The sequence below is a fragment of the Microdochium trichocladiopsis genome (genome assembly GCF_020744255.1).
Source record: "Microdochium trichocladiopsis strain MPI-CAGE-CH-0230 chromosome Unknown B0I36scaffold_10, whole genome shotgun sequence".
Lineage (NCBI taxonomy): Eukaryota > Fungi > Ascomycota > Sordariomycetes > Xylariales > Microdochiaceae > Microdochium > Microdochium trichocladiopsis.
This window is the reverse complement of record NW_025763553.1, coordinates 2866950-2890313: the sequence shown is the minus strand read 5'-3', so window position 1 is coordinate 2890313 and position 23364 is coordinate 2866950. Positions and strand designations below refer to the sequence as shown.

Genomic DNA, 23364 nt, shown 5'->3' with positions numbered 1-23364 from the left:
CGGCAGGAGGGCCCCCTCTGAAGCCCCAGCTTAGTAGACTGCCATGACTGTATTACGTTGATATCACGCAAACTGTGTTCAATGAGATGGGATCGATGCAAACTGAAGCTGAAGATCGCATTTGCGGTGCTTAATATTAAATCTGCTATGGAAATAAATCACGACAAAAGAATACTACTGATTGAACACAGCAGAGGTGTTGTGGTTGGCCCGCTTCCAAGGGGCCCTCCAGGCCATTACCAGCCCTGAGCGTGGTAGCCGCCCTGAGTGTCGCGGTTGAAATACCGGTTCCAGTCCATCGAGGGCTCAGCAGCCTCCTTGTTCATGTGCACCTTTTCGGGGTACTGCTTCAGGTTGGCAACGTCGTGCGACGTGTGTCGCCTCTTGAGCACGGCATTCGCTGTCGAGGTCTTCTGCTGCCTCTCCCAGAGCAGCTGGCGGCGAACAGACTCGGTGAGCTCATTCGCTAGCATGTTGCGGCGTGTGGTGCGAGGTGAGAGCACGATTGCCTCTGTGCGCTGCGGCTTGGAACGAGGAATTTCGTTAATATCATTGTTCTGATGATACTCTGGTTCGAGCTTAATCTTGCGGCCCTCGTTGGAGTCGTCAGGGGAGTTTCTGATAGGAGACGTGTTTTGCGTCGTTCGCGAGCGCTGAGGTGAATCATGCGTCTGCTGTGAGGCGTGGCTGTTGGAAGCGGCTGTGCCTTGGCCTCCACGCGGGAATATGAGGCTGAGAAGAGATTGCTGTGCGGTGACGGGCTGTACATGGACGGTGATGGGCTGCGTATGGGCGGTGATGGGCTGCGTATGGGCGGTGATGGGCTGTGTAGTGGATCGAAGGATCTCGTTGATGCGCTTCAGCTGAGGCGGGCGCATGCCCTTCTTCATCTGAAGACCATTGTCAGAGTCGCTGGGGGCCTTGGCCATAGTTGACATGTTCTGTATGGTCCGCGAGCGTTGGGGTATCCCAGGTGTCGGCTGGGACGCATGGCTGCTGAGGGCCTTAGTGCATTGGTCCTGTCCCGCGGACATGAGCCTGATAAGAAATCGCTGTGCAGTCAAGTTGGACTTGGGAGGCACACGCGGGCAGATAGGCTGCGTATGGGCGGTGATGGGTTGTGCAGGGGATCGAAGGATCTCGTTGACGCGCTTCAGCTGAGGCGGGCGCATGCCCTTCTTCATCTGGAGACCCTCGTCAGAGTCGTTGGGAGAGCTGGTCATGGTCGGCATGGCCTGCATGGTCCGCGAGCGCTGGGGTATCGCAGCTGTCGACTGCGACGTATGGCTGCTGGAGGCCTTAGTACCCTGGCGCTGTCCCGCGAACATGAGGCTGATAAGGGATTGCTGAGACGTGAGGGCGGACTTGGAGGGAATACGCGTGAATGTTATCCGGTCGTCTTGGCTGGACTCGCTGCTCTTGATCGAGTGCCAATCTGAGTCCGAGTCGTCATCGTCGATGGCGCTCTCGTCATAGTCGTCCGATTGATCACTGACAGCCTGCTGGCTGGCACGATGTGCTGCAACAATGCCGGCAAAAGATGCCGGCTTCTTCTGGGTGCCCGGGTCAAGGCGCGCCAGGGAGATCTCGAGGGGTGGGCTCTGTCCGCCAGATGAGGATTCACAAGGCGCAGGCGTCCTCGTCATGGAGGCCGACATGTCGTCCGAACCAGTGTTCTGCAAGTCCGAGCCCAGCGGCTGCTCGTGGGTCAGGATCGCCGCCTGGGCGTCTAGGAGACTGTGAGAGATCTTGATGTTAGCATTGCTGAAGAACCGTCTGCCAGACATGGTCAGGGTGACGTACCATTTAACGTTGCTGGCCCTCGCACGCCTTCAGGCTGTTCTGCTTCTTCTCGAGGACTCGGTCCGCACCGTCGTAGAATACAGACGCGAGTTGTTGGAGCGCTCGAGATGACGTTGATGGGTACGAGGGCGAAGACGAGTTTCAATGACAGGACAGAGGGAAGAGTGGCAGCTCCAGCCCGTCAGAACCCCGACCTTGAAAGCCATGTCATGCAGACGGGGGACCTCTGCCGCCCGATCTCCAATCCCCCCTGCGTCCTAATCAGTCTCAGCCCTCTTTCGTACCGTATGCACGCCGTCCTGTGTCTCGCGAGACTCGTCCGTTCCTCAAGCCCCCCACCCAACATCCATCCCGGCTTGTCCCTTCGCTTCCCCGTGTCGGCTGCATGATTGCACACTACATGGGGAAAAAGCAAGGGACTGAGCCAACGCGCCAGCGCTGCTCCGTTATCACTCTCACAGTGGTGTGTTAGCGCTGCCGGCCGGGTGCCGAGCCATGGTGCTGCTGTAGATCGTTGGCATGTCCCCGCGCTCACACAGGGTGAGCAGGTCGAGGCCTGACAGCGACCAGACGTGTGATCTCCTCACCCTGGGTGATCAGGCCCGTGATAGTGAGCTGCAGGCATGCGTTGTCATGATGGAATGCTGTGTCGCGCCCAGACTCTCCTCCGTTGAGTTCGCATGGGCTGTGAATAGATCCCCGCGAGCCTTTGGCTGGACCTGCATTGACACATGCTCCGCTCATCCCAAGCCTACACGCTTCCGCTTGAGAGCAGCGTCGCTGAGCAGTTGTCTCCACTCGCGACCAGAAGGGACGTAGCCGCTCATCGGTGCCGAAAGGCCCCCTGAGAAGCTTGCATCTGTCCTCTACCGTCGTGCCTCCTCCTCGTGACCGGCCTCCTCTCCGTCTCCAGCCAGACGGGCCGGCCCAAACGATGCCCGCAAGCCTGCTTTCTGTCCAGTATCACCTCTCGTGCTGCCGTGGGTGTGAACGCCAGGTGCTCGACAGGGCTACCTGACGCCCATCAGCGCTCCCACAAGGCTGCGTATGCCTGTGGTGCCCCAAATCCGCCCTCCTTGCCTATGTGCCAGCAGCGCTCGCCACTCGCTGTCCGAGAAGGCCAGTCCCCTAGCCTAGACCGAAGGCGCTCCAAGCCACCCACCCCTTTAACACTGTCTACACTGGTGCGCGCACTACAAGCTTGTTGCCTTGCGCTGCCTTGATCCCCTCAAAAGGCCTCCCACCTCCCACCAGTCAAGTGGTCCCTTCAAAAGGCTGACCATCACCCACTAGTCTAGTGCTCCCGACGTTCACGTCTTCACCTCTTCGGAACGGCCTCCAGCCTCCTCATTCTGGACACGATTGCGACCATGGACGACTTAAACGATGCCGGCGCCGAACTCTGGGACAACAATGGCTTGACTGACATTGCGTCCCTTGCCAGTGACGAAAGCAGCATCAACGCCACTATCGCCGAGACTGACGATCGCTTCATGCCCTTCCACGACGGTTGGAGCGCACAGAAGGACGAGCACAGCGCCCCCTCTCCGTTACCCTTCGCGTACACCACGGCACAGTCCATTATCGAGGGATTCGTCCGCATTGAAAACCACCTCCATTCTACGCATGACACACTCGAGCCCATGGCCGAGAGTTCCCAGCTCGAAGCTCCTACGCTCGCCCGACACGTACAATCTTGTCACGATTCCAGCAATGACCATGGCCACGAGCCTACTGACAGCACAAGCGGCACCATCTTCTCGTTGTCCAACAACTTCTTGTCCAAGAACGACAACTCGGGTTCAGGGGGGGACGAGCTCAGCGGCCATCCTTCCTCCAACTTGGATGGCACGACGCAGTCCGCTTCCGCCACATTCACGGACTTCGACTTCGACGAACCCGCCCTCAGCCCTCAGCTTTCGGATAAAGATCTACATGACAGGTTCAATAATACGTTCGGGAGTTGGGAGATCCTCAGAGACGCACTAGTCAAATTTGCGGACAAGGTACCAGCCAGCGTTGTCCTCGACGATGAACAGTACCGGGGCATAATTCAACTTACGGGGTTGTTTTGGCGGGACGCAGTAGAGCTGCTCAGCATTTGTTCCCACCCAAATGCATCGCGTAGGACGCGGCAGCTGATCGAGGAGAACAAGGTTGTGCCCACTCTATGGGCAGTTGGGGCAGCTCCATTCCTGCAGCGATTCACATCCGATGATGCCTCCAACCCTGAGCATATGTGGACATTCGTCCTGCAGTGGGTCTTGCAACTCCATCATCTGCACAGGAATGTCCCGGAGTACAAACATCTGTTCGCGAGATATGTAGGACTTTTCGCAATACTGGCAATGGTTGCGTCACCTCTGGAGGCAGACAAATGTCGCTGGGCTCTCACTGCTCAATTCTGGTATAGAAGAATAGCTGGTTTGGCGTGACGAGAACCGTATTCCACCAGTTTGGGAGATTCTTTCTTGGTTATTGGCATAGTTTTGGGGTCGTGTTGGTCTTGGATTATGGACCTGTTGCCAACCGAGAGCACTACTTCATGGGCACAGAATCCTGTCTAGCAATACTTGCACCCCCCCAATGCCACCTTCACTTCAGTGTCCATGATGCTTGTGCCTCGAGTTGTGACATGAAGACACGCGTGTTTCTATGACACTACGTGGTTAACAGCGATCGGTTGCATCACTCAGTCTTGAATCCACTTCGGTCTGATTGACTCTTATCTACGTTGTTCGTTACCCTCTTCCAAGTCCAGGGAAATGAAGCCTTCCACTTCTTCAAGCGCGGAACTCGTGCTGCCTCCATTGTGGACGACCTCTTCGGGAGGGCAGTTCAGCACCACATCCAGCCATTTCTGAGTTTTATCTATTTTACAGGGCAGCATCCCCTTGGAGTAAGGAACGCCTGCTAACTCATCATTCACACCTGTGGGGGCGCTTTCGGTACAATGATGGAAAAAGACGCATACTTTGGTCGGTTTGGAGATTGCCTGGATGATCTCTTGCAAACTATGCGGGGAGGGTCTAGCTTTGGGTCCTGTCAAAAGAGGCTGTCCTCGGTGTCCCTTGAGAGACTCGTCTGCTTCAGATCGATTGCGTTGTCGCTTCTCGTCGCGCTGCTTGTCGCCGTCGTTTGGCGGGGTGTCTTGGTAAGGCCGACTGATGTGACGTTAGCGTGCTGGGCACGTTGGAAGGAGAATCCAGCCTTACACTGCGCATGATGATGTGCTACAAGGCTCCGATACAGCCATGAGAGAGGATGTGGTGAGTCGACGCCTGCGAGGTTTTGAGGAAGGGTAAGACAACACAGTCGAGACCAAGTTCTGTGCGAAGGAGTTGGATGTGGTGCGACGACTGAGTCATGTCCCCAAGGTGCGGTGGTGTGTCCGGCCCGGGACGGCCTGCTTTCAACAGAGTGTCGACTTCTGGGTGCCCAGAGCATAGACAGGCACTGTCACTGGCGCTTGGGGAGCTTGTGGCGGCGAGATAGCGGCGGTCGAGCCGAGTCCCAGCGCTTGACGCCTCCTGCCCTGAGGGTCGCTTCGGGGGACTTTTGCATCTGAAGCGGCTTCCTGCCCTCCGCTCCCCCGTCATAACGCCAGGGCCAGGATATCATCACGCCCTCCTGGTCGCGGACTTGCACGGCAGGGTGTGGTCAAGAGCTCCGAAATCATGCAGCACTGAGCATGCTCGACGACCTAGGGAGGTAAGCCTCCGCGCAGCCTGCATGTGCAAGGTGCTTGAGGCAGGCCTTGTGGATGTGTTCGGTAGTCCTCACTCCCACAAGACATGGGCAGTACTGTCTGCAGTGTCACACACACTACAAGCTGTCGTCTCCCCCCGCCTGAAAGCATATGCTCCTCCGTCATCGAGGACCTCGGCCCGCACCAGAGGGAAGCCGTGTACAAGTCCAGCACGGCGAAGAGCCCACCGATGTTGCATTCGCACCCGTTGACGGCTACAGCACCCATGACAGCGTCTCTCGCTGGACGATCGCTTCCAAACACTGAGCACGAATGGACAAGGACCGACTCTCTCCTTCATTGGCCACACCATCTACGAATATCACAGCACGGCACTATCCGCCACGGACAGATCCGCACTCAATGAACTCCCTGGTACACACACTGCCGCTCTTCCCGAGTAGCTCTTGGTCGCCACCCATACACTCTGTCTCCTGCTAAGTGCTGCTGGAGAGCCTGCTCATGCCGGCCGTCAGCTCCCCGACTGCACAACAGAGACAACACTGACACGTAGGCCATGGTTCACACCAATACACTGGGCCTGCGGCCCCCCGCGTCCCGCCGTAACAAACCGAGATAAGGGGCCATCCTATCTCTTCTAACTGTCCCCCTGGACTTTTTCTCGCACCCCAAGCCGATATATGAAGCTTACACTTCTTCCCTAACAGACACTATCCTTTCATCCTCTCCCACCATTCAGTCTACTCCTCTGCTCCACCAGCGTCCTTCCATCGATCACACTGCGACATGAACGAAATGGTGCCGATCCAGCCACTCGGCTCGACCCTCTCCCTTCGCAGGTGGGCTGATGCCATACGCGTGCCACTCCTTCCAGAAGCCATCCTCTGCACAATCCTGTCTGCAGTCGTCTTCTTCCTGCCAGAAAACCTCCTTTACTCGGTCCAGTCTGTGGTCTTCTTCCACATCTTGTATACTCGTCTTTCAGAGACAGTATCCAAGCGTGTACTTGGCAGTAAGCGGTGGGTCGGCTTCAAACCAGGCAGACAGAAGCACTGGAGAATGTGGATCACGAATCTGACCAAGGCCATCGGCATATCTTCTGGGGTTGTTTATGTCAAGATCATTGGCGATAAAGTCGACTCAGAACGATTTACAGTTTTGGCCACGGGGTTCTATATCTGGCATTTTCCTTTCATTGAAGCCCATGCTACTGTGAAAAGCTTTTTGGATCGGTTCCATCACGCCTCATTCGTGTTGTGCGTACTACTCCCCCACGTAAGTACTTCACACAGCCTGGATGAGTTTTGTTTGCGATGGCCTTATCTGCCCGTAAATCAGCTGCTAATACCTGCTCGGGAATCTAGCTGCCTTTCCTCGCCGATCAGAAACGGGCCCTCACGGAACTCCCACTGGAGTTTTTGCTCTTCGAACTGACCAATATCCCTTACAATATTGGATTCATATGCAACGATCTAGGTTACAACCACGCTGCCAAAATTTGTCGCTACATACGATTTGCGGTTTTCTTGGTAGTCCGCATCGTCTACGGAACTTATCTAGCTACGAACAAATCGACGGTTCTGTATCAGCTCTGGGCAGACTCACAGTCAATACTACTGAGCTGTGTCCTTAGCTTATACTGCGTTTGCAATTTGGGACAGCTCCTTTCTAATATCACATGGGCTTCGAAGATACTGCTCAAGCTGTTTGAGACGGAAGAGGAAGGGGGAGCACGGCCGGCTGCCGAGGCGGCTGCTACTGGCAGTCGAGACGATCGGCTGCAATGAGGGCATCAAGTGAGGATTCAGCAGTGGCTGTACGGGGGGCCGTCGCCTTAATGGAAAACCTCATGATATAGGGTGGCAGAAGTCTGACAGATTTGTAATCGAAGCATCTTCGAACAGTTGGTAAGGCACAATGAAGTTGCCAGTCGGGCTACAAGGCGAGCGATGTGATATAGTCCAGGCAGAGTTTTCCAGCCTGTTCACACCAGCGATACCACGAAATCTTAATCACATGAAACCTGTGTTTGCAGACAGTGTCTGTCGCTTAATCATCGCAGAGTATCGTAGTCTTTGTTGGATTAAGCGCAGTGTCAACGTCGGGTGCTCGTGACTGCCTCAAATGCGCCATCACGTTCGGCCGTAAGTGCAATACTAATTGATGCACTCAGCACCTGACAAGGCGAGACAGACCTGACCCGCCTGTCCACCTAACGTCTGCTACCGCCCCCCCTCCGAAGCCACGCCGTGAACGCGAGGCGGTTTGGTGGCGGCCTACCCTTGTCCCTGCAAGCATGCAAAGCTGGGTTGCATTCTGCTCAGCATTCATCACGCCGGAGCCTGGCGCCTATCACACCATCAGCTTCACGGCATGTCCCTGCACATCCACTCTTTGAAACCTTGATGCCGAATGGATGCATTATCGTGGGAACTAACGAATCAAGCCTGGACAAGGGGCATGGTTCGTAGGCTGCTAAATGGTCCCTGCCGCTACGTCCTATGTGGCAGTTCCGAACGCTGGCACATGACCATTGGGGAAACGCCTCAGCCAGGAGACTTACCCCCGACTGTGGGCTCAGCAGGCTAGCTGATGCTCTGACACAGAATTCTCCCATGGCTAGTCCGCGTGAGGAACGCCACCAGGCAAAAGTAGCGAGCTGATATCCACTAATCCAGCCTTTCTGGAGCTGACGAGGCAGTTTGTGGGTTATTGTGGGATAGGATGTTCAGTGACCACACGTGTCAAGTGATATTTTCCGCTAAGGCGGGCGCATCGGAAGAGTTAGCCCCTAGTGCTCGTTGCGAGGTTGGTTCTCCAGGCGCCTTGCGCTGTGCTGGCACAGCTGCTAGCATCACTTACAAGCATGTGATCATCTTGCGGACCATAAGGTGAAAGAGATAACCGCCCAGCACGTAGCCACCGAGATCCGTCAGGATTCGTGTCGCCTCCATCGAATTTGCCTCCATCATAGCAACGTACACTGGTGTGCCAGCCGTGCGAGAGTGGGCAGCCTCCTGAAGATGAAGGGCTGCAACGGCACTAACTTTTCTACCGGTCGGACCACCCAGATAACCCTTTCAGTGTCTTGGGGGCCGGACTCGGGAGTACACCCCACTCTTCCAGTGCTCCGGAGTCCCTGGTCTTTCCCAACCCAACGATCACCAAAGCAGCTGCCGCTTATGTTCATGACATTATTTGGGGATTTCGCCTTGCCCATTTTGATCTACGGCACAATTAACGTGCTGCCCTCCCCGTCTCCGAGAGCTGTCTACAAATATGCCGAAACAGATGTGACGTAAACGCTGCCAGTCTCTACTCCAAAGTAGTGTAGCGTCATAGCGTCATTATTATTCATGAAACCATATGCAATGGCTTGAACGGCGAGTGTGCGCTGCACGCAACTCGACAGAGGCTTGCTCCAAGTCTGGAGCAGCGGTCCCACGAGCGACGCTCTCGGGCCGAGTGAGCGAAGGCCAAGCACGGCCCCCACAGGTCGGTGCTGCTGCGCGGAGCCCGGTCCGGTTCCTGGCTCATGGACGTGCATTAGCGCCAACCGCGGGTTGGGGTGGCCCAGGGCACAGACAGAAGCGCAAGGTCCTATCGGAGGGATGCTCGAGTTGGTGGCTGATCCATGCCATAGACTACTCTATTGGCCATGCGAGTGCCCACCAGTGCGGACAGTGCGAAGCACCTTCGCTCCCACAATCATGCCCTGCCAAGAAGTACCCGATGCAGACTTGCTTGCTTGTCAGTGCTAGCAAAAAACAAGGACATTTCACTTGGTACTCCGATAAGTGAGTGCCGGCACGACGGAATGCTTCTCTCGCACTTGTTTCTGCACACTAACCCCCGGCACACTCCTCCGCCGATGCGAGCATCACCAATCATGTGTATCCTGGAGGAAGAGCGTGGCAATTGCAACAATCTTTGCGTCGTCAAGCGGACAAAAAGGGCCTGCAGAAATGGGCTCGCCAATGCCCACTTCGCTGCTGCCCATACACATCAGATAGTTCGTCAGGAGATACTTTGCGTCGGTCGCTGACCATGCGGCAGACCCGAAAAACACCAGGACCCTGCTGTTGATCTTGTCGGACATCACAGGTATGTGGCCCTGCTTTGCCTCTTTCGCGAAGGGCATGCTCTGATTGATCGGGCAGTTTGGCGAATGTGCCATTCGCGATGCTGTCTCCACAAGCCCAGATCGAGGATTGCCTTTTCCGAGTTCGAGACCTGGCCAAGCGCTACGCTGCTGGGTAGCATGCACTACGTCTGTCCTCGCCAAGCCAGCGCCATCAGCGCAGAAGCGAGCGATGGATCACACAGCCTTGAATTACCACGATCAAGGGCCCAGTGGCAAGGCCGCGATCGAAGCGGCGGTCACGTCTCTGCGCGTCACCAGGCCGAATATTCTGTAGCAAAGATAGCATGTATGACGTTCAACACCACCTTGCAAAGCTGTTTGAGATAAGCATTGTCTGCCCATCTCTCTGCATCTCATTACTCGTGTTGGCACAGGTTCCATAGTGGACCTGTGGTTCAGGTACTGCTCACGTTCGGTGCATTTTACCTGGCGATGACCATGCGTGCCTGGTGTGTGTTCTGAAGAGGTGTTGGCGTAGGGCAGCTTGTGCTCGTTCTGGTGGCAGCGCTGAGCGCCGCTCATCTTGAGTATGGTGCGAGGCGCCAAGATCGAACACGAGCCGCACAGCCGCGCAACGGCAGCTACGAGACGGCGTTCCCTGTAAGCACGCCCGGGCGCCGCTGGACACATCCCGCTCGGAGCCTAAAACAGCTCCACTGTCCACATGTCGGGTTGCGCCACCACGGTGAGATGGCGCACACAGTCACCCTGAGTGGATGCCTTTCAAGTGTATCCCAGCGATAGCCTGATGGGCTGGTAGGTGGCCCACCTCGGCTGCTGAGGCCCACTGTATCCTTTGTCGAGGTGCAGTGCAGGCTCGCTCCGGTCAAGACCATGCGAAGAGCGTTGTGTGCCCTTTCCTGCCCAGTGAGTGCTTGACTAACAACGCAGTGTGGCTTAGTGTGCTTGAGTGGTCCTAATCGCCATAGAAAGGGATAGCTACGTGCCGGTGCAGGACTTTGCTGGCATTGATGTCTGTTCAGGTCCTGGCCCACTCTGCTGGTGCTATGCCTTTGCTTATAAAAGACCAGTCGCACCTTGTTCCTCCATGGCTCGCTCGCAGCTGTTCAAACAACCGGTACACATTCGCCGACATTTTCGCCTAAACAAACGAAATGACGACATTCCTAGACCGTGTCACTGCAACTGGCCGTGAACATGTTCGGAATCATCTCCATCCATTCTGCAGCTTATGCAAAGAGGAGCTCGACATATATAGCAAGATCGTCATCTGTGAGTCCGGAGTCTGCCTGTGGAAGGACGAAACATTAATATCATCTCTCAGTTGACTTGGCCTCTGACGACGAGCATCCAATCGGTTGCAAAACACACATGATCCGTTCATTCAGGAGATCTCATGAGATCACTCCTCAAGAGATTCCTTGTGAAGCACAGAGGTCGTATTGCGCAGACATCAACTGCCATCAGTGCTCGCCTAATTGTCGCAGCGTGAGCGCACATCAGAAATGCGTCAAATGGCTACAAGACATATCCCATGCTTTCGAAAAGCAGAGTGTGCTTGATTCCGACAGCTACGTTATTTTCTTCCTACGCACGCAATCGCCTTGGACGCTATGCTGGTCTGGTCCGCTCTTACCCCCGAAACTACTGTACGAGCCTGGGCATGAAGCGCCTAGCGGGGAAGAGCCGCCTCAGCGTCAACTTCGACCGTGCGGCCCGGCAGAGCAGGATGAGCATCCACCTCGACCACGCAGCCGGGCAGAGCAGGATGAGCATTCACCTCGACCACGCAGCCCGGCAGAGCAGGATGAGCATCCACCTCAGCCACCGTACTTGCCGATTGAGATAATGATGCAAATATTCAATCTCGCAGATGAAACCTCCCGCCGGTGGCTTTATTTGCGTCATTCAGTTCTAAGGCCCAAACCCTGGATGGTGGAGAAGCGATGGGACCTCAGGCGTGTCCGCTCATGGAAACGCGGCGAAGATCCAAAAGTGGTGGATTCGGCCGTGCCCAGTGAAGACCTCTGGCTGAAATTTGATTGTTCTGGACTCGTCGAGCTCTGTACTGCGAGTGAGGCAGGTGTCCACGGCTGGACTGACATCTACCTTTTCTGCAAGGTCGACTCGACAAGCCGTCTTCAAGATAGCCATGCTATCTTCCGGGTAAGGGCGCCACTCTGAAACCTTGAAGACCTGCACGCTAACGAGTCAGTCGGGGATGTGCTACGTCAAGCCACCGGATGACTATGGTGGGCAGATATTACTCGCGAACTCAACAATCGCGTACAACAAATTGCTGCCACCCGAATCTGAATCGGCAATCGTGGCGAATGGGGTACCGCTCCAGAAGTGCTTTGGCATCACGTTCTTTTTGCTGCAAACCACCGACGACATTGTTGGTGTGCATGTACACACGAAGAGCATCTCATACCCCACCAGAACTCACAGGTGGTTAGAAGCTTCTAAGAACTGTCGGCTGGGGAGCATATTCATACCACTGGCGCCACTCGGAGCCAGTTTCATGGTCGTGAAGTGGGACATGGGCGGGTTCTCGGTACGTCTTCGGCAGCCTCTACAGGGAAGCTTGAGCTGACAAGACCAGTTTCATAATGAGTTCGGGACTCGTTCTGTTGGTCGTGCGCGAAAGCCCATCCAGCCAGGGGACAAAGGCGTGGCTTGCAACGTGGACGCTAACCCTACACTTATTTTCTACACGAACCAGGCCAGTGGTGTAGAGTCGATCGACCTTGTTTCAAGCAACACATTCTACTACGAGCACATAGGACGTTCTCCGTGCCTGGGCTGTGCGTCATTCCTCAGTGTCAGGGATCTCAGCTGGTTTGTTCGACCACTAAAAGGCGCAAACCTTGATTACATTCACGCTGCTATCATCACTCACGAGGATGGGTCTCGCAGCGCAGTCGGTGATTTCGGTTTGGAGTCCTTAGTTGAAAAACGTTTCGGCAGCATGGACGAAATCAACGAGATAAGGAAGGAATTGAAGACTTGCAAAAAGTGCGAAAGGGATGCTTGCGCGTCATCACTCATACGCCGCTGCATCAAACGGGCCTGAGGTCTATTTAAGATACAACCATAAGCACTGGGTTCCCCGTTTGTCAGGTTCTGATGCCCTAAGCGCATCACACAAACAAACATATCGTAATCATGCGAATGCACTAACTGTCACGCCCCTGATCTCACACTTCCCGAACATGATGAACACTGGCACATATTCCTGAGTGAGAAAAAAAAAAAGTAGCTGCTGTTGCGTGCAAAGTCACCGAGTGTGATGAATACTGCCTGTAGGCTGTTGTGACCGGACACCATCTGGAATGCGCGGTGGTGACGGCTCTTATCGGTGCCACGCTCGCCGTGTTCGGATTCTGGTCAGCCAAGGCCGGCCAGTGCTATGCCTGAGCCTTTTTCACCGCTGAATCCACGGTATACCCATGAAGAATAACAACAGCATCCCGTGTCTGGCTCATCTGCCTCTGGCGAGAACCCTAGCTGGCGATCCGGCGGTTCGTCCTGGCCAGAGGCCGAGCATCGCACAGCAGGACCGATCGCCAGCCTGAGTGCCCTGCGGTGGTAATGGATGCCTCCGCGCTAGAGTCACTCTTCAAAGCGTCGGCCGGCAGTAGGGCCTTTTCGAGGCTTCAGACGCCACCACTGTGGGAGGGGTCCCATCTGCTGTTGTGCGCTGATCACCCCCCGCAGCCCATAGCCCGCATACAGAGAGCCCTACTGACACGGGCTGAGAGACAGGCTGCCCACTGGCGACTGCTTCTCCCGCCCTTGTCCTTGCTAGCTTGCGTAGCTGGGTTAGGGGTCATGTTGGACTGACCATGTCGATGGAGCTGGGATATATCACCTCTCTAGGCTCCATTTCCGGCACAGCCTAGCACTACAGGTGACTGGGTCCAGCAGGGGCGACATCTAGGAGGCAAGGATTTGTGCGTGCAAGGTATGGGATGGCTTAGAAGCAGGGCGTATGCGTCCACAGTTCTTCTGCCAGGATGTGGCGCCAGTCTAGGTTTACGGGGCTGATCGTCAAAGCCTCTGCACCAACCGATTTGGCCCCAGTCGTTGGTTCACTAGGCTAGCCGATGCTTTGCAGGTCATATCCTTGAACGCACTGGGACAATCGCCCTGCGGCTGGGCTTCGTGCCAGCTGCGACCAGCAAAAAGTTGACAGCCGCTGGGCACCCGACTGGAATCCGCTGGCCGAGTCTGTCCCAGTTGATGCAGCTCAAGATGGAAGTTCCCAGTCTAACCTCGTACTGCACAGTGGAGTCTCGTATCTAGGTGCTAGTTCACTGCACTGGGAGGCGAACACTGAGCCTGTAAAGCAGCCACGAAACCAGGAGAATGTGGGCCTCTGGACGTTTATTCTCCAGGGGCTGCAAGTTACCCTGGCACATGTTTGTCATTCCTGCTCCTGCCTGAGCGACGAGAGATTGTCAGATCGCCCCCGCCATGGTGCGAAATCGCAGCCTGACATTCTTAGGGCGTTCCGGTGCTGGGCCTCGGCAGCTCATTGCCGGCTGAGTCCAGGATACTTGTCTGCAAGGGCATGATCCGGTGGCTCAGCGCAAGGCACAGCGCTATCTGTAGCACCGGACTGGGCTGTCTCGGCGGCCGACAGAGGGGCGACCAGGAGTGCACCACTGGTCTTTTGTGTATAAATTCCATTCTTCCCACCGCGCTCCCAACACTTTTCCTGATAGTTCTCGCTACGCTCAATTGTCATTGTCCCATACAGAGAGCCTCCAGAGTCACTGCTTCTTGCTGCAATCCGCCCAGTCAAGATGTCCGAATACGGACCCCACGCGGCACTTCGCATTGCCCGTACCCAGACACCCTATGGAAAGCAGTTCCCTATTCCAAACGAGCAACAAGTCCATGACATTGAGGTGAACTTCGACGTCACCTTCACCACCCACGATGTGGCAAATTTTCCAAACGACTTCATCCCAAAGGCTCTTCTACACAACGAGGAAGATGATATACCCGTCGACTGGAATGAGACGTTGGAGCTCCAAACAGATATTCACCTTAAGAAGGCACAGCGTAAAGCTGTTCTGAAAAACAACAAAATGGCCACTAGATGGGCTGTGAAAAGTCTCAAGGCCCGAAAGCCAGGGCGTTATGACCTGATCTTCCTCATATATCCAGCCGACACAACGCAGGGCCTAATAGAAATCTACGACTATAACGCCAGCGCTATTGAGATTGTTGTCCAGCAACCACACCCAGCGGTCGAAGTCTCAAGAGGAACATCGTGAACTGGGGGTGCACGTCCAGACTCCACCGTCCCTGCAGCGGCGTCAAGACCAACCACTTTGTCAATCAGTGCGCGGATGGTGGAGATATAGTGGAGTCCCCAGAGCATCGACTTCATGAGAGGTGTCCCAACGACACAGGAGAAGCTGCCATTTAGTGATAGCTAAGCCAAATACCAATGTGACTCAGAATAACCGCATTACTAGGGAGGGGAAGTATTTCACTTTGAAGTAATGATTGGCCTCACAATGTCTCTCAAGCAGAACTGTGCCTCCGTGCAACGTGCAGCGCCTGAATGTATACAGTCCACGTGCTTTAGCACGAGGGGTTAACTCTTGATGCATCATCCTCGCGACCCAAACATCTGTGTCACCATCTTAATGCGACCTTGCCAAACTGTTCAATGATGCTGAAGATGGTGTGTCGTATACATCTGTGCGGCAGCCTGACAACGACTTGGTCAAACCAGAGCATTGAAGAACGGTTGATCTGAGGAGACGGCCCGGGTCCCCGGGTCAGTTTGGACGCTTGTGGCCTTTCTGACGTGTATGACCAGGCCTGTAGCTAATGTGCGTCCCGAAGACGCTCAGTACAACATTTGGTAGGGGCTGCCCAGCGCGCCTGGCTACAAACAGGCACATGTGCTGCTAGACGACGCTCGCTGTACTGGCCCTCAGCACCCCACACCCTGCCCGGTCCCGTCCTCGCTGTTGCCTCAACGGCGAGCTGGCCATTCTCGTTTCAAGCAATAGGCACACCCAGGCCTCTTTGTTGCTGCCCTGCACCGGTCACAGGGACTTTTCTCGAGCATCCGTACCTGAGCTGTGGGACGTGGATCCCTCCCAGCCCCCTTTCCTAAGCACTTCCTTCCCCAGCAACCGGCTCCTCTGGCCTGCATTTCCGTCCCACGTTATATGCGTGATGTGCCAGCTTCCCTGCCGATCGACGCATGTTCACCGAAAGGATGGCGTATGACCCAACCTAGTACGTCTGCATCCATGGCGCCCCACACGACCTCGAAACGCATGCAGCAATCTAGCGTCGTTGCAATGTCTGAAGAGGCACGATCAAGAGGCGGGTCGCCTGCGGCCACAGGCCAAGCCTGGCCACTACCTACTCCTGACATTGACTTTCTGGGGGACGCCATCCAATGGTCACCAAGCGCTCATCACTACAAGTGAAAGAAATATTGTCGTTGGCTGAGTGAACTTTTAGCGGCCTTTCTCTGGGTGCGCCCTGATTGTCTTCCACCCTAGGAGACCGCCCTGATCGCGAGTCTGAGGAGATTCGGGCAGCCGGCGGCAGACATGATCTTTGATACTGTTCGCAGCCTTGCCGCGCAGGGTTCATGTTGCATTTTGGCTCTTTCGGGGAGAGGGCGTGACAGGGCGGCCTGGCTATCAACGCCGGCCCTGTCGATGTCCGAGATGCCTATGGTCAGTTATCATGCCGCGCAATCTAACCTGCAGCCCCAGCACTGAGACGTGGCAGGTAACCCTGGTCCTGATCCAGACCCCAGCTCGAGAAACATTGTCCTGCAGCCCTGCTTCGGCTTCTTAGATAAAACCTAGCGGCCAACCTGACCGTCGAACCTAATCCTTCGTCTTTTCGCATTCTCATACCATCCCTCATAGCTACCTCTACTTCAAACCCTTACAATCGTCTTCGATATGTCGCGCATAGACCCGTCCCTCACAATGCCTGAAGCTCCAGACTCATCAGCTGGAGTATTCTTCAACCCCGTACCTTTGAGCTCCCAGCTGTACCTCAATGTCAAAGACCGCCACTCCATCCAATTCCAGACGGCAAGACTCCCATGTGGACGCCACTATTTCTCAGCATCAATGTTTATGGATTTGGGCAGCTCGCCCCACGAGCTTGGAAACGCGGTTCCTCACCTGGTTCGTAACCAGCCGCTTTACGCCTTCGGATGGAATATCAACCCTGCTTATATCCCGGAGAGCGGAGGCACAATCACAATCATTGCCGAATGTTGGATACCTCACGAGTCCGAGCCTATCGTTCTTTGGGACACGACTTGCAAGATTGTACTGGGGATCAAGCGCGACTTCCACGTGAGCGTATTCCCCGGCGATCTTCTAGTTGCGCAGGCGAGCGCTTTGATGAGCTATGTTTACGCTCGACCCCAGTCCTCTTGGGCTAATCACCCGAATGCACGTGTTAACCGTGTGGTGGCGAGCGACGCTGCTGATGGGTGCCGGCTTAGCGACACGACATTCGAGCCGAGTCCCCCAGACTCAATCGCCGGCGCTAACGACAAAGAACGCAAACATGGTACCTCATGTGAGGACGGCAACCCGGACGAGGAGGACGACTTCGGTGAGGGGAATGACCTGGGCGAAGAGGATAAACTGGGTGAGAAGGGTGACCTGCAGGAAGGGCAAGCTTACAAAATAGTCTGTGCTCGTCTCAAACCCTCCGTCGTGGACGGGCGATATCCGAGGGCTAATAGTGGGCAACTCCAACTTCTCCCGCGTCCTGTTCTTAGGCTTGGTGGGAAGGGCAAGCTTGAAGATGAGGACAACCTCGGGGGGGAGGATCAACCGGATGAAGACAATCTTGGTGAGGAGCATCTACCGGATGAGGGGCCGCCCCAGTGTGAAGACGGAGACTTCGTGCTGGTCTGATTTTGTCCCAAACATTCTGCCGTGTAAGGGCAACATTGGAGTGTCAGAAAGGGGCATTGCCGTCTTGCTTGACGTCCAGTCCATGGGCATTGGAATGGCCAAGGTCTCATTTCAACGGGCACTACGCTGTAGTCGTCGCATCACTTTTAGTAACAAATGACAGCTGCACATATGTTTCGGCTATGAGATGTATCTGCCCGGTCCCTTCTCGCTCTTGCCTCAACGAAGCGCTGGCCATTCTGTTCGCACAACAGGCCCCCTCCTCTGCCTGCTGTTCCCCTCCGTCAGGGCCCTCCGTCTTGCTGCCAGGTACTGTTCGCCTGGCAAGAAGGGGCGTTTCTCGAACATCGGCACTCGAGCTGTGAGCTGTAGAGCCCTCCCAGCCCCCCTTTCCAAGCCCTTCCTTCCGCAGCAGCCTTCTCTATTACCTGCGTTTCCGTCAAACTTCATATGCGTGGCGTGCCGGCTCCCCTGCCGACCGACGCATCCTCCCGACTTGGCTGGCGTATGAACCATCCCAGAGCATCTATGTCCCCTGCGTCAGATATGACCTCCAAGCGCACGCAGCAGAGCAAGCTGGCGTCGTTGCAATGATCGAGTACACGCGAGATCGCGACGCGGATTAGCTGCGTCGACAGGCCAAGCCTCGCCTACTGCCTTCCCTGACGACGGCTTCCGGGCCGAGGCCATTACACGATCACTAAGCGCTCTCACTAGAGGCGAAAAAAGGTGTTGCCACTGACTGAACTGCTAGCTGGTGGTGGCCTAGATTTTAGCAGGCTTCTGGGTGTCACACGCCCCCCCACCCCCAAAAGGCAGTTTCCTTGACATGATGTTTGATTCTGTTCACAGCCTTGTCGCGTAGGTTCCCGTCTCTTCTCTCTTTCGGGGAGGGGGGCTGCCAGGGCGGCTCGGTTATCAACCTCGGCCCTGTCCGAGATACCTACGGTCAGTCATCATGCCGCGCAATCTGACCTGCAGCCCAAGAACTAAAAGGTGGCAGGTTACCCTGGTCCCCGTCCCCAGGCCGAGCAGCATTGTCTTGCAGCCCTGGTCTGGCTCCAACGATAAAAGGTGATCGCGAGCCCGATCCTCGCACCCGATTCTTCGTCTTTTCGCGCTCTCATACTACCCCTCAACGATCTCTCTACTGCAGACCCCCACAGCCGCCTTCGATATGGCGCGCATTGGCCAATCCTTCCATATTCCCTCAGCTTCAAGCTTGTCGATTGAGATATCCTTCGTCCCCGCACCTTCGCGCGATCTCGAACCGACAACATGGCCATCCGAACCGCACCGTCCCTCAGCATCGATGTCTACTGAGTTGGGCTCCTTGAGGCTCAATCCCAGCACTGCGCCTTCTCGCCAACCCTGTCACTCCTATCGACGGAGTCTAGATCCTGCTGGTATCCTGGAGATCGGTGGTACAACCACCATCACTGAGATCAGTCACGAGTCCGCACCCATCGCCTTCAGGAACATGGCTCGCAATATCGTATCCTGGGAGAAGCACACGTTCCTCGTGACGGTATTTACCTGGATTCTCCTACGTCCGGACGTGGAAGCTTTGTCAAGACGTGCCTTTGAGCGTCTACGCTCCATTTCATTACTCCAGACGCTTTTGCTCGAATACGTTTCTCGAACGCGTGGCCGCGAGCGCCGAGGCTGATCGACGCTTGCCTGGCGACACGATATTCGAACCGGCCGACGCTGAAGACGACAGGCACGTACATGGTCCCACATGTGAAGAGGGCAACCTTGGTGAGGAGGACGACCTGGATGAGGACGACCTGGATGAGGACGGCCTGGATGAGGACGGCCTGGATGAGACGGGTGACATGGGTGAAAAGAGAGCGTCTATGGTGCTCTATGTCCCTCTCAGACTCTTCGTCGTGCAAGGTCGACATGAGAGTGTCAGGAGAGAGGACCACCATCTTGTCCGGCGTCTCGTTCATGTGCTTGATGAGGAGGACAATCTTCGTTCAAGCAACAGGCACCTTCAGCCAGCCCTCTGCCCGCAGTCTCAACTCACTGCTGACGCCAAGCAACGCCTTGCTTCCTTCCATACTTCACGACTTGATTCAGCCGAGCTGGCCCACACGGCACTAGTCCCGATCGCGAGGGCCAGCGGACTGCAGATTCAGCAATTCCACGTGGCAAGCTTGCTTCTGGCCTATATAACGTTGTCCCTCTCGCCGCATGCCGATGGTGCGGAAGACGACATACTTCCCTTGATGACTTCACCAGTCAAAGATGCTCCAAAGTCGGAGTGTTGCATCTGTGGCACGCCAATTGATTCAGGCGCAGAGGGCGAAACTTGGCGTGGTCATGCGCAGATATGCACCTCACACGAGGGCCATACAGCCCACATCAGCTGTCAGAGAGCGCTGCCCGCAAAAGCTTGTCTACGTGTCTTACACTACCTCCAAGAGCCCTCAGATCTTCTTTCACTAGCGCTGGTGTCTCGAGCATTCTATTCATACGTCAACTACTGTTGTGAAGAGTGGGCTTCTCGGAAACATAATCTGCTGAGAAATTCCCACGTCAAGCCCGGGGTTTGGTACAAGGTATGGGAACAGGTCGCACCCCGAGCTCGCCAGTCGTTCGAGGATAGCTCGGAGCATTTGGTCGCGGACTCACCAACGGAGGCAGAGACTGAGATCGCGGTGCCGTGCGAGGCTTCGACTTTTCCTACTGGATTGATACGGTCAATTGTCTTGGGAAGTCTTCAATCAGCAGAGGGCTTGATAAGTAACATCGAGCAGCCGCGAAGGCGACCACGAAGGCGCGGGCGCCAGCTGCGACCGTCTCGCACGTCCTAGTAGAACAAGAATGAGGTAGATAAAACCAGCATCGATCCATGAACCCTGTGAAGCGTACTGCGTCTAAGCCAAACTGTTCTCGCATGTGTCCAGCTCTTGATGAGGTTTTAAACCCTCCATCGTGGAAGTGTGATGTTCGAGTGCCAGGAAGGAGCACCGCCAACTTGTCCCCTATCCGATTCTTTTACTTTGGAATGGTCAAGGTTTCATCCCAACGGGTATTATGCTCTAGTCATCACTTCATTTTCGGTAACACGTGACAGCAACATGTATGTTCAGGTTGTGAGATGCATCTGCCATGCTGCGGATTGTGCCTAGGACGATACCTTCACATGTTTGCAACCTTGCGATCATGCATACAGACATAAATCCCTGCCAACGTTCACAAAGCGCATCCATCCGAGATAGGCCACTTCTTAATTCTCGCGAAAAACCATCATCTCACTTCCCAGAGTCCGCGCATGGCCAGCAGCTCATCTCCTGGAGGAGCGAGGATGACAGCTTTCAGTGATATAGTGTTGTCGGCGAAGGATGAGGCTGGCTGCTGGCTGCTGGCTCGGGCCATTCGAACGGACCGGAAGTTACAATTCTTCTGGTAGTGTTTCAGGTGCGAATATCATCCAAAGCATCGATGCTTGCCGTGGAGAGCCCCCCCCCCCCCCCCCTAAGATGCGGTTGGCGCAGGGAAAGGACGTTCCCGCCGCGGTTCAACCGACGCAAATGAAGCGCCCTGAACATCAGTCCCAAAGCGGAACGACCTCGCCGCAGCTCAGTTGGGGCAGACCATCGTCGGGATTGGTTCGCAGACTGATAAACTGGCCTTGACGCGACTCGATCTGTATGATCAGTCACACTAAACACCTAGTCGCCGCCGCCAATACCATCATTACCGCTCAGAGTACGACGGCAAAGCGACCGCCCATACACGCGTGCCTTGAGCACAAACCTTTCTCTTGCATGCATCTCTGGGCGGCACAATATTCGGAACTCGGGAAGATGAGTCGGCAGGACTCCGCAAAGCTCTGGGGTCTTAGATGTGCTCTCTACAGGATATCATGCTGTTGCAAGGCTGCCCTATCGTTTGATACCATTCTGGGCCAATGGATAGGCTCGAGTTTACTGCAAATGGCATACATCAGACCCTCGTCGTCTTCATAACACCAGTGACACCGTCATTGGCTATTTGCATACCACTGCTCGACGTGAGCCGATCCTTGCTATCAAATGAGGGAAACACCCCTGCAGGATGGTTGACATGATCTGGCTTGCAGTCTGCATGGCCCTTGCCACCACGTGTCATCCAGCTGAATCAAGCCCCAGTACACGTCTCCTTCAACCAGCAGGCTTGTCCTTGATCGTGGGGTCCCAAAGGCGGCCCGACACATCTACAACCACTGAACGTACTCTGACATTTACTGGTAGCCAGTCTGTCTCGCGTGTGTGAAGGACGCCACCAGATAAAACAACCAGCTAATACCCATTTGTCCAGTCTCCGCGCAACGCCCAGCACGTCGCGGGCTGTCTTCTGGAGGCATCGCCTTGCATTGATGATCCTGACTGGATGTCAATTGCGTGATGCGACCCTGGTCGATGATTGCTGGTCCCTTGCTCTGAGGCCGTTCTTGCGAGTGTGGCGCGGGAAACCCCGACTACAGCTCGGCGCCTCAGCGCGTATGCCGTCTAAGCTGCGGTGCCAAGTTGACACTACCGCCATCTCCGTCATCGGCAAATAACTTCAGCGTAAAGGCATCAGAGCCCGCCTCGGTCGGGCTCGCATCCATTAGCACTGGCTCCAATTGCTGAAAAAGGCTGTCCCAACCCAGTGCCGCACTGCGACATTGACCAGACACCTTTGCCCTCGTCCATCCTCCCATCTCGGAAAAGTCTTTGCCACAACTCAACACCGTTGCAATCTTTGGCAACATGAGAGCCAACTCTTGGAGACGAGCGCAAGCCCGGGCCTGTCGGAGAAATGGTGGCTGCCCCACATTTCATCACTTGTACCCTGCCACCATATGGAATCTGAACGTGGCACTCGAGACCCCCCCTGAGATGAGCTTGGACTAACATTTATTTCAGCCAGCCATACAAATTGCATATAAAAGTGGAAATATATTTTCTCTTGTCCAATCACGTCAATAATGAATGCGTTCTCCACCTGCAAGGAGGACCTGTTCCAGCCTCTTTTTTTGACTTAGAACATCGTCGTTTAGCTTCTTCTGGGCTACCTTGCGCCACCCCTCGTGGATGATCTTCTCCAGATCTCCTGTAGTCAAATGTGCAGTGTTTTTGATATGATATTTGACTCTCCTGACGTTCGTCTCGATCCAATTGAGATTAGGAGATAGCCCGGGACCAATAATGAGTTGACGGTCATTGTCCGTGACCCATTTATTGACCTTCTTCGAGTGGTGTGAGGAATCGCTGTCGACTTGAAGGCGGAAATCTTTATGTCCAACGTGGTTCTCTATTTCGCTATATAACTGGCGTAAAATTGGAATTAGAATGTCCGCCGTCATTTTCCCATTTTTGTTTGAAGGGATCGTGTACCAGTATAACTTCGACCTGAAGTTCCAGCCGACTGCGTAGACTGTATGTATAAGGGTCTGTTCGTTCTCGTCCTCGAGCTCCTCGGCACCCTGGATACCGTACTCTTTGTTTTTTATGGCGTTTCTGGCGTTTCTGAGCTTCTTTGACTTCTCGCGAGGGTCCTCTGGCTGTACAACCCAATGTTCATTGCGGTCCTCCGGACGGCGGTGGACCTTAGTGGTGAGTGCCGGCTGAAATCCGAAGTGAACTTCATCCATTAAGAACGCTGTTTTGAGCCACTCTCTGTCGTTGTACCTACCCTCGCGAAGGCGCGTCGAACCTATCGAATTCGTGCTTTCTTGGCGTAGTTGGGAGCCCTTCCTTCTTCGTTGAGACGTATGTATGGTACCTGAAGCTCCTCCGCATCTGGTTCCTGATCACCCTCTCGCAACAGGTGACCTC

At 55.1% G+C, this 23364-nt stretch overlaps 8 protein-coding genes across 8 annotated transcripts; 7 read left to right on the top strand and 1 right to left on the bottom strand.

Moving 5' to 3' along the window:
• Nucleotides 1–71: 71 nt before the first annotated feature.
• On the bottom strand, nucleotides 72–1817 carry B0I36DRAFT_34200 (uncharacterized protein). Its single transcript, XM_046156051.1, has 2 exons — nucleotides 1804–1817; nucleotides 72–1737 (listed from the first exon to the last, which is right to left on the bottom strand). Exon 2 carries the CDS (start codon nucleotides 1656–1658, stop codon nucleotides 237–239), a length of 1422 nt encoding a protein of 473 aa, XP_046007836.1. The 5' UTR covers nucleotides 1659–1737; nucleotides 1804–1817; the 3' UTR covers nucleotides 72–236.
• Nucleotides 1818–2843: 1026 nt separating this feature from the next.
• Nucleotides 2844–4543, top strand: B0I36DRAFT_34196 (uncharacterized protein). The gene is made up of 2 exons (XM_046156048.1): nucleotides 2844–2987; nucleotides 3097–4543. Exon 2 carries the CDS (start codon nucleotides 3174–3176, stop codon nucleotides 4236–4238), a length of 1065 nt encoding a protein of 354 aa, XP_046007835.1. The 5' UTR covers nucleotides 2844–2987; nucleotides 3097–3173; the 3' UTR covers nucleotides 4239–4543.
• A 1486-nt stretch (nucleotides 4544–6029) lies between these two features.
• On the top strand, nucleotides 6030–7490 carry B0I36DRAFT_34136 (uncharacterized protein). Its single transcript, XM_046156007.1, has 4 exons — nucleotides 6030–6061; nucleotides 6220–6456; nucleotides 6571–6787; nucleotides 6877–7490. The coding sequence occupies exons 2-4, from the start codon at nucleotides 6299–6301 to the stop codon at nucleotides 7297–7299; spliced, it is 798 nt and encodes a 265-aa protein (XP_046007834.1). The 5' UTR covers nucleotides 6030–6061; nucleotides 6220–6298; the 3' UTR covers nucleotides 7300–7490.
• A 3061-nt stretch (nucleotides 7491–10551) lies between these two features.
• On the top strand, nucleotides 10552–11833 carry B0I36DRAFT_33963 (uncharacterized protein). The gene has a single exon (XM_046155896.1). The coding sequence runs from the start codon at nucleotides 10989–10991 to the stop codon at nucleotides 11799–11801; it is 813 nt and encodes a 270-aa protein (XP_046007833.1). The 5' UTR covers nucleotides 10552–10988; the 3' UTR covers nucleotides 11802–11833.
• A 2452-nt stretch (nucleotides 11834–14285) lies between these two features.
• On the top strand, nucleotides 14286–15249 carry B0I36DRAFT_334939 (uncharacterized protein). The gene has a single exon (XM_046155401.1). The coding sequence runs from the start codon at nucleotides 14429–14431 to the stop codon at nucleotides 14903–14905; it is 477 nt and encodes a 158-aa protein (XP_046007832.1). The 5' UTR covers nucleotides 14286–14428; the 3' UTR covers nucleotides 14906–15249.
• A 1023-nt stretch (nucleotides 15250–16272) lies between these two features.
• On the top strand, nucleotides 16273–17645 carry B0I36DRAFT_33927 (uncharacterized protein). The gene is made up of 4 exons (XM_046155863.1): nucleotides 16273–16339; nucleotides 16395–16804; nucleotides 16867–16978; nucleotides 17131–17645. Exons 2-4 carry the CDS (start codon nucleotides 16720–16722, stop codon nucleotides 17549–17551), a joined length of 618 nt encoding a protein of 205 aa, XP_046007831.1. The 5' UTR covers nucleotides 16273–16339; nucleotides 16395–16719; the 3' UTR covers nucleotides 17552–17645.
• Nucleotides 17646–18393: 748 nt separating this feature from the next.
• B0I36DRAFT_33937 (uncharacterized protein) lies at nucleotides 18394–19305 on the top strand. Its single transcript, XM_046155871.1, has 2 exons — nucleotides 18394–18499; nucleotides 18555–19305. The coding sequence occupies exon 2, from the start codon at nucleotides 18729–18731 to the stop codon at nucleotides 19218–19220; it is 492 nt and encodes a 163-aa protein (XP_046007830.1). The 5' UTR covers nucleotides 18394–18499; nucleotides 18555–18728; the 3' UTR covers nucleotides 19221–19305.
• On the top strand, nucleotides 19306–20528 carry B0I36DRAFT_33925 (uncharacterized protein). Its single transcript, XM_046155862.1, has 2 exons — nucleotides 19306–20388; nucleotides 20467–20528. The coding sequence occupies exon 1, from the start codon at nucleotides 19390–19392 to the stop codon at nucleotides 20371–20373; it is 984 nt and encodes a 327-aa protein (XP_046007829.1). The 5' UTR covers nucleotides 19306–19389; the 3' UTR covers nucleotides 20374–20388; nucleotides 20467–20528.
• Nucleotides 20529–23364: the final 2836 nt, after the last annotated feature.

Coding starts and splice junctions, on each gene's coding strand:
- B0I36DRAFT_34200 (XM_046156051.1), bottom strand. CDS start 1,658: ATGTCGGCCTCCATGACGAGGACGCCTGCGCCTTGTGAATCCTCATCT.
- B0I36DRAFT_34196 (XM_046156048.1), top strand. CDS start 3,174: ATGGACGACTTAAACGATGCCGGCGCCGAACTCTGGGACAACAATGGC.
- B0I36DRAFT_34136 (XM_046156007.1), top strand. CDS start 6,299: ATGAACGAAATGGTGCCGATCCAGCCACTCGGCTCGACCCTCTCCCTT. Junction 6,457..6,570: donor AACCTCCTTTACTCGGTCCA/GTCTGTGGTCTT, acceptor GAAGCACTGGAG/AATGTGGATCACGAATCTGA. Junction 6,788..6,876: donor TGTGCGTACTACTCCCCCAC/GTAAGTACTTCA, acceptor TCGGGAATCTAG/CTGCCTTTCCTCGCCGATCA.
- B0I36DRAFT_33963 (XM_046155896.1), top strand. CDS start 10,989: ATGATCCGTTCATTCAGGAGATCTCATGAGATCACTCCTCAAGAGATT.
- B0I36DRAFT_334939 (XM_046155401.1), top strand. CDS start 14,429: ATGTCCGAATACGGACCCCACGCGGCACTTCGCATTGCCCGTACCCAG.
- B0I36DRAFT_33927 (XM_046155863.1), top strand. CDS start 16,720: ATGTGGACGCCACTATTTCTCAGCATCAATGTTTATGGATTTGGGCAG. Junction 16,805..16,866: donor GAAACGCGGTTCCTCACCTG/GTTCGTAACCAG, acceptor TATCCCGGAGAG/CGGAGGCACAATCACAATCA. Junction 16,979..17,130: donor GGATCAAGCGCGACTTCCAC/GTGAGCGTATTC, acceptor GTGCCGGCTTAG/CGACACGACATTCGAGCCGA.
- B0I36DRAFT_33937 (XM_046155871.1), top strand. CDS start 18,729: ATGGCGCGCATTGGCCAATCCTTCCATATTCCCTCAGCTTCAAGCTTG.
- B0I36DRAFT_33925 (XM_046155862.1), top strand. CDS start 19,390: ATGGGTGAAAAGAGAGCGTCTATGGTGCTCTATGTCCCTCTCAGACTC.